Here is a 12402-nt window from a genome sequence, read left to right on the forward strand (position 1 = left end):
AAACACGCTGCATATACCATTTCAATGGCCAGATACTATATACGCTACAGTCTACGTAGCCCCAGAACACAATGCCATACCGCAACCAGGAATGTGCATAGTCTTAGTGTAAGTTATGCATTCGACTTCCGCGCTATAAAAACTTCGATGACTATTCATATATAAGAAAGAAACCATAAGTTTGTACTGAAAATGTCTTAAACGCGTCCTTGCTTTACCAAACGCGTGCGTGGATATTTCAAGCGGGTATTTATTAGGCCATGATTTAAAAATAGTCAAATGGAGGGTACATTAGCCCATAAAATGACACATGTGATTAAAAAAAACACTATTGCAGTATTTAAAGTGTCGCACTCACATAATGACGTAGGATTTTTTAGTTTCACATCTAAAATCTAGATTGAAGTTATCAACCGATCCCGTGCTATCTAATCTCTCAGAGCGCATCGATCTCAGTTCGATGCCACAGTGCGGTCACAGCTAATGCTAGTTCTATGACATCTGATACTTTGTGCTGTTTATGATTATTTAAATACTACGTAAGTAGCCTTACAAGTACCTACACTAACCCGCGCGTGTATTTTTAGACATACGAACTCGGGAAATTTAAAAGTTCTTCATAAAATAATGCTCCTTAGAAAGTAGTGATTAGCATATATTTTAGTATTTCACACATAACATTTTTATGAAGCACTTTTTACTTCGGGCTTGAAAATCGATTAAAGTGACCATTTTCATTCAAATGGGTACTCATATCAGCCCCTCTAGCACAACTTGCCTTGTCGCGCGCGAGTCCATACTTGAAGTCGCGCTTGATGTATGGACTCGCGCGCGACAAGGCAAGTTGTGCTAAAGGGTCAGTTGTCAATAAAGCGTTGAAAACATCACAAATGATTTTTTCTCAAACACTGTTTCACGTAGATATTAAAATTTAGCAAAGTATTAGCTACCACCTCTATCTCATGTGTATGAGTCAAATTAACTTAGTTAACGTCTTAACTATAAAACCAGCGTGAGACTCAAACATTTACAATATTTTAAGCGGGTAAAACATGAGTAACCAACCTGCTTAAGATTTTGTAAATTTATTTAACGTCATATTTGATGAGTAATTCCCGAAAAGTTTGTACATTTGGATCTCGTCTCCGATTTTGATAAAAATTGGTAGGCTGATAGAGTCCATGATTCTGAGCAAGATTTCCCAAAATGTCCCAGGTAGTTTGTATGAAACCTTCCTTTTTTGTTACCAGATTTCTATACATTTTCGGTAACAAAAAAGGAAAGTTTCATACAAACTGCTTGGGACATTTTGGGAAACCTAGTGGATCATGTTCAGCATCATGGACTCTATCATCCTACCAATTTTTATCAAAATCAGAGACGTGATCCAAATGTACAAACTTTTCGGGAATTGCTGTGATAAGTAGGTACTATTAAATCCTGTGAACATCGTATCTAAGTTACGCATTGTTGGCAGGTGGAGCGCCGCGGGCCGCCGACAGACGCCGACAAGATCCACGACGAGGTGAAGCGGCTGGTGATGCTCTGCACGTGTCGACAAAAGTTCCGCGTGTTCCAGGTCGGCGAGGGGAAATACCGGGTAAGTGTACCATGCTTGACTATAGTCAATACCGGGTAAGTGACTTCACATCGCTGACCAGGTAAGTGACTTTACCCTTGTTAGTTCTACCGCCTGTTTTGAAGCGGCGGGTGATACTGTAGGGTTAGTCGGATAGAGTGGAGGTAGACCTCCGTGAGCTCGGCCTAGGTGAAAGCTGCGATACCGCTCAAGACCGAATGTCTTCTTAATCCATGGGTTTGGCAACTGTCAAAGGCGTCATCATAGCTTGCCCTGTCTCAAGTTTTGTTTTACGATATGTGGTTTGAGGTGCTAAAAATCCGTGACAATACGTTCCGGAAAAAACAAGAACTTGACATAATTCTAGGGATTGACAAAGCATGCTTTGGCGCAATCTTTAAAAATGTACCTACCAACCAAACCCCAATACTAAAGTGTTTTGCCGTAAGCTTTAGTCTTATCCTTTCTACCTTGCTTAACACTACAAAATTATGAATATAATTAATTGTGGAAATAGTCCGACCATTGTGGACGAAAATACAGGACTAATATAGGTACCTACCAACAACATTGCTTGGTGTACCAACACTAACTTGTAGGTTTGTGTAGTACATGTACCAATAGTACAAAAGACACGATTTCCTGCACTGTACTAGACCGAACGACTCCCAAATGATTCTGCTTTCTAGTACATTTAGTAATTGCACTCACACCCGCGCAACTGGATGGGAGCGAAGAGCCGAGCCGAGGAGTGACAATGACAGCAAAGCGATCCGTGTGATCCGACAGCAACCGAATTGGAACCGACTGATTCGGACCGAGAGCGCACGAAAACGGCCAATCACAGCTCTCGGCTAGTACGAGCGAGCGTTACGGTACGCCATAATATATGCACAATTTGTCTTTCGCTCTCTCGGTGTACTACTGTACTAAATGTCCTAAAAGAACGAACTAGTACACTTCGGAGATCGTACTAGTTGGGAGCGATCTTTGCAGTGAACAGGCACTAACTTGATGAATTTGTTACAGTTCGGCGACTCCCAAAAGCTGCGCCTGGTCCGCATCCTGCGCTCGACCGTGATGGTCCGCGTGGGGGGCGGCTGGGTGGCGCTCGACGAGTTCCTCGTCAAGAACGACCCCTGCAGAGGTACGTACCCGCCCCGCAGGGGGAGAGCCACAGGATAAGACCAGTGGCCCGTTTCTCGAAAGGTACAAGCCTTGTATTACAAGTGTGTTTCCATGACAACCCATACGATTTGACAGTTCGCGCACTTGTAATACAAGGCTTATACCTTTCGAGAAACGGGCCCCAGCAGGGACATGATGCTTGCAATTTTTTACCACTTATCAACGTGTAGAAGTTACATATTGTAAATAGTTTTAAGACCATTTTTGTAAAGTCACTCATCCTCCTCCTTGGGTTATTTGCCAAGGCTCATGGGAGCCTGGGGTCCGCTTTGACAACTAATCCCAAGAGTTTTTACAAAAGCGACTACCATAATAACCCGAAGGGTATACTAGACCTTATTGGAATTAGTCCGGTTTCCTCACGATAGTCACGATGTTTTCCTTCACCGAAAAGCGACTGGCAAATATCAAATGACATTTCGCACATAAAATCCGAAAAACTTATTGGTGCGAGCCGGGGTTCGAACCCGCGACCTCCGGAACAAAAGTCGCACGTATTTACCGCTAGGCTACCAGCGCTATTTTATTTTTGAAGCCACTATTGACAAATAAATCCATTCATTCATAAGACACCTGTCACTGACATCAGTGACGGATGCTGTATCCACGTGGATAAGTGATAAAATTGCAAGCATCATAGGCCTGCAGTAGTAACTTTTCTAACGAACGTACGCCGCGCGGTATGTATGTGTGCGTACCTTGTACGTACGCAACACATCTAAGCGGATGAGAACGATTCATTCTCATTCACTTGAAAATGTTGCGGACGTACCCGATAAATAAATAAATATTATAGGACATTCTTACACAGATTGACTGAGGCCCACGGTAAGCTCAAGAAGGCTTGTGTTGTGGGTACTCAGACAACGATATATTTAATATATAAATACTTACATACATAGAAAACATCCATGACTCAGGAACAAATATCTGTGCTCATCTGCTCATCACACAAATAAATGCCCTTACCGGGATTCGAACCCGGGACCGCGGCGCAGTCGGTAGTGACCCTGCCTGCTGCGCCGCGGTCCCGGGTTCGAATCCCGGTAAGGGCATTTATTTGTGTGATGAGCAGATGCACAGGCAGGGTCACTACCGACTGCGCCAGACCGGTCGTCACAGATACAGACCCGATGCGTATACAGATTAGATTACAGACATACCGCGCGCCTACTTTTGTTATTTAGAAGAGTTATTACTAGTCTTACTGTGGTAGAGGTGGTTTACCGCGAGCCATCTCGTTATAGGCATAAAAAAATACACATAACTCACTTTTATTTATCGTCGCCCTATTTTGAAAATATTAATAACTAACAATATTATAATTTATAATGGAATACTGAAGTGAAAGGCAACGATAAGCAGAAGTGATGTTCTTATACTTCTTATATTATTTAAGATATGAATAATCAATATTTTTCGAGATTTACAGTAACCAAAGGTTTCATCAGGTACCTCTCAAAAAAATTCTTGACGCATTTCTACTTATTTATTAGTATGTCCACTAACCGGGGATTGTCCTTTGGTGCACTATCATAGTGCATACAGGGATAATCGCCGGTGTCACATGACCTTTAAAGTAAATTGTCTACTTAAAAGGGGCCTCTATGTGTTGGCTTCGGCCCCATTTCTGTTTACTTATTAGTTATTATTAAAATTCTAATATCATGTCAAGAAAATTTATTTGAGACAATGACATATATTTCCAATATTTACTTAATTTTTGCGGGCTAGTTAGTTAGGGTTTTATTTAAAAGAAACTTAATTGAGTAAATATAAATCTGGCAAATCATTTCCATCCGTAAAGATAAAAAAAATTGTGTCATTTTTATCCGCATTTGGGTACATAGAGGTACTTAAATGGTTGGCCATGTATTCTCCTAACTAACGAGCCTAACTCTAACTTTCTTTAAACATTGTAACATATACAGTTCTCCATTTTTATACAGAATACAATCTGTACATGTTACAATCATTAAACAGTTATATTATGATTATATTTTACTGGCTCTTCCGTGTGTATTTAATTAATTCTGTATCAAACACGCGAAGGGCTGGTATTGGAATACTTATGGTTATATTCAAAGTGTCAATCCAAGTATCGGGAAAATAATACTTGTGTTTAACCCCTAACAAGGGAACTAACTGTGACGTCTAATATCATAGGGCACGGGCTAATATTTTCAAACGAAAATACTCGCCCGGTTTGCAGAAATAACAAAATAACTACAATAATTAATTAATTTTTATTGTTAACTTCTAACCGCTTACAAAATCGGAGTTACGATTACGACTACACATAAAAAATACGTTTCATTACACTTAGTACACCTATCCTAATTATCCAGGCAAATTAATAAATAGTACGTATCTTATTATCTCTTTTAAAATACACAATAGAAGAGGTACAAAATATTGGCATTATTAACGCAAAATCTTTCCAAAACATGTCAGCAAAAAGGAATTTTAATAAAATAATACTGTTACGATACTTAGAATTAACATTAGAAAAATGATAAAAAAACTATCACAGAAAAATTTAAGTAACAATATTAGTTTCTACGCAGACGAAATTGGATAAATTTGGAAGCACGGCGCGAACCAAGGTCACAGAACCAGTTTAGCCTAAACAAGACGATCTTATTTAGACAGACATTCTTTATGACTAATACACAGGTCAGATACCAAAATACATGCATTAAACTAACAGCTACGAGATTTTATTATACTTAACTAACTTCACAACAAAACTTGTAGAAAAAATAATGTCATAAACCTTAACACTATATGGCGTGTTAATATTGAACCACAAACTATGGAATACAAAGATACCAGCTATTTCCTACGGCAAGATAAACATTTCTAAATATGGTCTACACTTCCTTCTAAACATTTGAGTACAAAATTTGTTCAGATAATACTGCTGTTTTCCAAAATCATGCATGTCAATACTTTAGTCAACATTAGGCTTTCTAATGAAAGAGGTGAGAGAGGATATCTCGCTGGTCACACCCTCACTTGGCAAACGGCTGAACTCTATCTCCTCACTCAAGTTTTGTGTGTCAGAAGTATTTTCAGCAGCCGGCCAACGCTTGTGGCTCGGTGCGTACAGAACAAGCAGGGAAAAGATGTATATGTTCCACATTCCGTACACGCCAGTAAAGAATGCAGAAGTATATTCTAACTCGATGTTCTCATCCCACTTCCACTGCCCCTCTGCCACCTGTCCGAGTATAAATCCAATGACAGTGAGAGCAGCACAGAGCAGGGTGGCCAACATCAGAAACTTGAACCGGTAGATGATTCCCTCGTAGTGCAAACGTCTAACCGAGCTCATTGTGGGTAAAGATTGTCGCTTGTGGGAAATGTTTACAAAAACCTGCCAAATCATATAGCACAAGAAGAGAAAATACACTCCAGTAGATATCCCAGCGAGTATTATGAAGGTCAAAGCAAGATTTGTTCCCAAATCTGTAACCCAGATGGAGTAAAATGGATTTCTCAGTTGTACTCCTCGCTCGCACATGTCAAAGATGAATAGAGATATGCAACCCATTGCTACAGCACTTAAATGACGCCAGTACTGCTTGAGCGAGCTTTGGGTCGATGCATCCTGTATTAACATGTGTTCACCAGCAAATACAAGCCAAAATGAAAACAGCATTGCATAAAAGACGCCTTGTCTAATGTCTCCTAGCAACAGCATAAATGGCAAGTCGAAATGTAATGTAAAATATTCAAGAGGCATGTTGAGTAGGCAGAGGGATATACCCAAACTCAGCAGCATTTTCTCTAAGAGTACTGGCTTCCGTTGTAATATGTGAACTCTCCTCCAGAACCAGGCAATAATAGCAATGATGCAGGGGAAAAACACTGTTTTCAGAGACACCCAGACTTTTGTGAAGCCCCCATTTTGATTTATAACGGTCAACCACATGTCTTGTACATGGCCGATGTGCGCATTCATTTCCGGAGTGTCCACCGGCAGCCTGATGTTAAGTAGATAGAAGTCATGGAACAAAGAACCCAATTCGAATAAAGGCAAAGCAGAACAGTTGTACAAATATTCCTCAGATTTCACTGCAATATCACAGTCCAAGTGGCGCTTTTCGACAGATTGTGTGTACAATTTCCACTCGTCCTCGGGATCCCCTTTGTTTCTGTACGCCAGTCGCGCGTCGATCGTCATCAAACTCCGCGGCTGCACCTCCATCGCCGAATGATACCGTATATCCACCTGCAGCACTCCAATCAAGTTCTGTTGCCATCTAGAGAAGTCTAGAATTCTATTCTCGCGCGGCATCGGCATTTGAAATGCGAACACAATGTCGTTCTCCGTGTAGTCTAGATGCGTCCCGGTTATCTCTATCTTGGTACAGGCGCCTTTTCCTCTGTTGTAAAACCATTTCGTCGTGTCATTTTTAACCGTCAAAGTATCCTTACATACGGTTCCGAGAATGGTTTGGGCGTTTGCGGGAAGGGGTGCGACCAATCCACCGATTAGGAAACATGTTAACTGGCACAACAATAGAAATGTAACTAGAATGGCGAGTTTTCGACCACTCAAGTTCTCAATTATAGTACCCGTCATCTTGTGGGCGGTCAAATCGAGAAACACATTAAATTAAAACACTGAGTCACAGTAAAATCGACCGGCCGCGCGTTCCATTGTCTTTGTGATGAAAAGGCAAGCGGCACCGACTACTGTCCGACCGAAGCTTTGAGTTTGACATGCGCAGTGAACGGGGATACCAGCCTAAAAAAAATAACGACCGTTATAACGTTATCGAGTAAACGTTAATAATGCCTTAAATACAAAATAGTTTAAAACATCGTTTGTAAAAAGTAACATAACTTTTTCTATTGTTTAAAAGAAATAGTTTCGCGATTGCAAACCACTTTCATATCCATCGTTAGCACACGTTATTTACACATAGCAGCGTAAGCTAGTACCACAATTGCTAAAATGAAAATACATTCGCAAAAAAATATTGTTGTTGACTTGCTACTAATTTACTAATGCGTTCTCGCTTTCACCCTTCCGATTCCCATCGTCCCTAAAAATTATACATTTTGTTTGTATTGTTTATATTGCGTTAAAATCCCTCTGGAACCCATTACATAAGTAGTATCGTTAGTGCTACCGCTGCCTGACCCGAGCAAGCCGGAGCAGCATGAAGCTTGTTGCCCGCTCGGTAAGAATCGTGGCCTGCTTTCGGAGTTCATTCATCAAAAACTTTTCACTCTGCTTTATTTACACTGAAATAAATGAAAACTCCATTGCAGGTCGTTGGCCGTTCTAAATGCTTTATTTATTTAAATTTTAGTGTCGCGTTAAATTTAGCAATAATGTGTAAATTGTCAATGTCTCAATAACGCTTTTAGTAGTTTCACTACAATTATTTGAATTAATCGTGTAGTATGCTTTTGTAATCATGTACTTATAAACATCCAAATTTTATCATGGCTTTGGTATTGATGTATAAATTGTGTTGTATAAATAAAATACATTGCTTAGATTCACTAACAGCATGTTATGATTTTAATTTGCCTAAGGTTTTATTCGTAGCCAATGTGTGTATAAGCCAAGTGCAAGATAAAACGTTACATTATTCACTGAAATGTAAATAATACACTAGTTTTTCTACACCTTGCCAAATGCAGTTACATTATTTCATTATTCTATTTAGTGAACATTGCTGTATTTAAGTGATCCTCTTTGTATTTAGAAAAATAACGTCAAAAGCTGAAATCTTGCGCTTGATTTATATTCGATGCATAACTTGGTGAAAGTGATGACTAATGGTATTTTTGAATTCCTATCCCTAATTGCACACTATTTAAAATATCATCCTGATTTTTTACGATTAATTTTGTTTTGTTTTGACGTGTTCTGATTTTTGTTGTTTTTTTCCTCACTTCCATTGCACGCTGTCCTGTTTTCTTAACACTTTTTGGTGTTATTTTTCACCTACCCTTTAACCGAACGGTTTTCTTTGAACCTTGTCCTTTCCCTACCTTTGATATCCCGCGCACCGGACGCCGCATGCAGCCAAGGGACGTACAAACATCGAACTGAGGGAACAGTTCATTCTGGCCGATGGAGTCTCGCAGAGCATGGCCGCGTTCCGACCGCGTACGCCTCGCTCAAACACAAACACCCCTCCGTCCACCGGACCCATCACCAAGGTAAGCAGCTAGAAACAGCTATTATTACAAATAATTTCTTATTTTCAACAGGAATTCATTTTAGTTATAATTTGCACACATACTACATAAAACGCACCGTAGTTACTGGAGGGAGCAATCGGTTTGGGATATACAATGTTTCGCTTCTTTTGCTGCCCCTTGCACATGGATGGACACATCCATATGCAAGGGCCCGTGAATACCGCATGTGTTGAGCTCGTAGTGTTTGGTCGTATTGCATTAGTGTGATCAAGCTATGCATTGAAGCACAGGCTCGTGTAGTTTTTGGTGTTGTTTGTTAGCATATCATTGGATCCACTGCATTGGAGAGGTGGCACGTCAGCGCATTTGGATGTTATGGTAACGTATTTCGTCCCCCTTCCTGCTCGTTCCCATCACACCCGCATTTCGTGAAATCGCGCGTCGTCTATTAAGCGTGTGGACTAATCGTAACAAAGTTTTCTAAAAACGTCGTAAGCGTACGGTTTTCGTCGAAGCGATTGGCACTATGAAGGCAAAAATTGATTTGTTTTGTAACGGATCTCTTTCTCTTCGTAATGTTTTGCTCGGTTTTGCATTGGTGCGTTTAGCCGAGGAGTTTTTGGAGCAGCTGAAGCCCATATTTGAGGCATTAAGGCAGCGAGAAGAGCTTCCGTGTTCGTACCCACTGCACGTCGGTTCCACGCACGGCACAAAGCAGGCCTTCATATACGGCCACTCAAGATCTCAGGGCTCGACGACTCCGGGCGCGCATCACTACACGCATCACCACGGCTACCAACCCTCTCCAGGATACCACTGGGTAATAAATATATAGGCCTCGTTATAGTGCCGCGGTTGATTTTGCACCCTTGACATCATTCAGTTTGCAGCTGTATTTTTGTTTATTTGTCTTTTGTGTAAGTCCAATGTCAATGTTTACTGGTAATGAGATTGGCGACCTCCTATGTGATAGTCATTATAGCTTAGCATGACAATATTAAACAGTGATATTACTTAATTGATATCAACCTCAAACATAATGTAAAATAATATATACATGTACCTACCTTACCTACGATGCCAGTTTATATTAACATTAACATGATCCAAATGAACTTGTACTCTTAAATTTGATTGTGTTCACTAATGGCATGTACAATGTTGCGGATGAGAGATGAACGCATACGTAATTACGTATAAAATATACTTTGCACATCATCTTAAAACCGCGTAGTAAAGAACAGTATTTTCAAATCGATGTAATGTTTAGGTGCGCGAACGAACGGCGCGCTCGGTGCCTATGTCAGGCGGCGTTCAAGGGCGTGCTTCACGTTCATCACTGAGCGCTGGAACGCCAGACTCCCTGAGCGATAACGAAGCTGCCAGCGGACTCGGGGCAAGATATAAGAAGCCTAGTGTGCCAAGGTAATTTCTATAATTGTATAATAGAGAATGCATTGAGTGCTTTAATTGATATATTTACGACGATACTAAATATGTGATTGTTTTTAGATCGACATTGACGCCTGGAGGTTCACGGCCTGGTTCCAGACCGGGATCAAGGACAGGCTCCAAGCCTCCTTCGAGACATGGGTCTAACCTCTCATTAGATAGTACAGGTTCGTAACACTTACAATAAAACTGTGTAAATATATAACCTTTTTTATATTTCATTCCGTATATTTATGTTAATGTTCTGGTATTTTTGCAGATGACGTATTAACGCCTTCCCGCATACCGATGCGCAAAGTGACCAACACTCGTGCATCGACAGCACGCGCGGCGGCCAACGCCGCCAAGCTCGGTGTGGCCACGCCTAATGGCGGCTCCCGGCCTCGCACTCCCACCGGTCTCCTCACACCAGCCAGTGGAAGGTACGAACCATTTCCTACACATAACTTAAACCTACTTTTGCATGGATGCAGATCCTCCTCAAATTTATGAGATGTGTTAAATTCATGAATAAACATGTACTTCTTGCTAGTTAAAAGGATTGTATTTTAACCGTGAATATCTACATCCATGCAATAAAATATTCGTAAATTACTTCCATGGAGATAATTTTGCAGGAAGCTATTTTTGAAATATATGTAGCGATATTGTTTAGTGTTATTAAACAGTGCTGTGCGCACGAACAGGTACCCTAGCGGAGCGATGTACCGCACGTCCAGTATACCAACACTGTCGCCGGTGCCGGCGCTCGTGAGGTACAGGAAATGACTGAGAGTTTGTTCACATGTCACGGCCAGTAAGAGGTGATCTGTTTCAAAAATCACAAAAAAAATGTATAGTGTATAAATAACAATCGCTTATTGGTATTTTCATAATTTTAATAAAGGAGACTATACTCGTTTACTGTGTCCTTACAGGCATACGTAAGGATTTAAAAACATATTTTGAAACAGGTCATGTCCATACAGTTTGTTTGGGTGTTCACAATTGTGGAAGCACGTCGCTTGAAGGGGATTAGGGATAGTAGTGCAGCAGCAAAAGGTAGTATTTTAAATCTGGACAGCACACATTGTATTTTGATTCGTCATGAATTATGCTTTCGAGAGCTTTCTACATTTTCTGGTGGGTGGGTGGGTGGGTGACGGATTTTTGTACGCGTTATGTGGTATGTTCAACGAGGCTTTTCGTTAGGAAAACAAACCTTTGAAATTGGCGGCATGACCGTATTTAGTACAATATTAACACAGCTTACTTTTCACGTTTTGGATAGAACTAACAAATTTGTAGGTAGTTATTATGAAGGAAATAATTAAATTTGTATTTTCCTTTCCGCATGCATCGAATTTGAAAATGGATACGAAATAACAGCTCGACACATTCCCAACCGTCCTCAATGGTTTCCGAACTTCCCAAATCTGCGTCTCACACTCATCCCGCATTCCATACCCAGGGCTCTACAAAAATCCCAGTGTACGTGGGCACCCGATCTCAAAGGTCCCCTTCAGTCGAGAGACGATTGAAAATTTCTCGAAAATCCCAATCCCGAGAAATGTCCCAGGAACCCAGTCCTACCTCTCAAGACCCTTCGAGAAAATCCGAGCAGAGAAGTCCAGAAGATGACTCCTCGTTATTCAGCATATCGGGAATGACAAGCGACAATGAATATGAGAGTAACATAAGCGAGTCGAGTGGCGACGCATCAAAGCCGACCCAGCGAGACATCAAAGGGTACAAGCTTGTAGAATGCTAGTTTCGTTATTCGCTCGAAAATTTGACTGTGGCCCGTTGAATTTTGAATTTTCAGTTATTATCATGTTATCATATTCATTAATCATTCACCATGGAATGAAACATGCTTGATGTCCGGTCGCCGCAATAAAAAGCCTTATCAGCATTCATTTTATTCATAACCTGGGTCATATGAACCTTAGAACCCATATCACTTCCTCCTGTTCACTTGTATTAGGCAGATCATACACGTTTTAAATGATTAGCTCATATTCATGCTTCCG

General features: G+C 40.7%; 2 protein-coding genes across 2 annotated transcripts in view; one reads left to right on the forward strand and one right to left on the reverse strand.

Annotated features, from left to right (window-relative positions):
- Positions 1–12402, forward strand: part of LOC125242135 (microtubule-actin cross-linking factor 1-like) — a gene marked incomplete at its 5' end in the record, with an annotated part of 51344 nt that overhangs the window by 36849 nt on the left and 2093 nt on the right. Inside the window, 8 exons of the mRNA XM_048150845.1 lie at positions 1478–1600; positions 2609–2726; positions 9547–9758; positions 10209–10363; positions 10451–10557; positions 10650–10812; positions 11077–11145; positions 11759–12118. Coding sequence (XP_048006802.1) covers positions 1478–1600; positions 2609–2726; positions 9547–9758; positions 10209–10363; positions 10451–10557; positions 10650–10812; positions 11077–11145; positions 11759–12118 — 1307 coding nt within the window. The remainder of the gene's footprint in view (positions 1–1477; positions 1601–2608; positions 2727–9546; positions 9759–10208; positions 10364–10450; positions 10558–10649; positions 10813–11076; positions 11146–11758; positions 12119–12402) is intronic.
- On the reverse strand, positions 5473–7964 carry LOC125242141 (protein wntless-like). Its single transcript, XM_048150851.1, has one exon. It carries the CDS (start codon positions 7356–7358, stop codon positions 5721–5723), a length of 1638 nt encoding a protein of 545 aa, XP_048006808.1. The 5' UTR covers positions 7359–7964; the 3' UTR covers positions 5473–5720.

The sequence above is a fragment of the Leguminivora glycinivorella genome, unplaced genomic scaffold (genome assembly GCF_023078275.1).
Source record: "Leguminivora glycinivorella isolate SPB_JAAS2020 unplaced genomic scaffold, LegGlyc_1.1 Scaffold8, whole genome shotgun sequence".
In the NCBI taxonomy this organism is placed as follows: domain Eukaryota; kingdom Metazoa; phylum Arthropoda; class Insecta; order Lepidoptera; family Tortricidae; genus Leguminivora; species Leguminivora glycinivorella.

What these genes read in the sequence shown, in the direction of transcription:
- LOC125242141 (XM_048150851.1), bottom strand. Translation starts at nt 7,358, where the DNA reads ATGACGGGTACTATAATTGAGAACTTGAGTGGTCGAAAACTCGCCATT.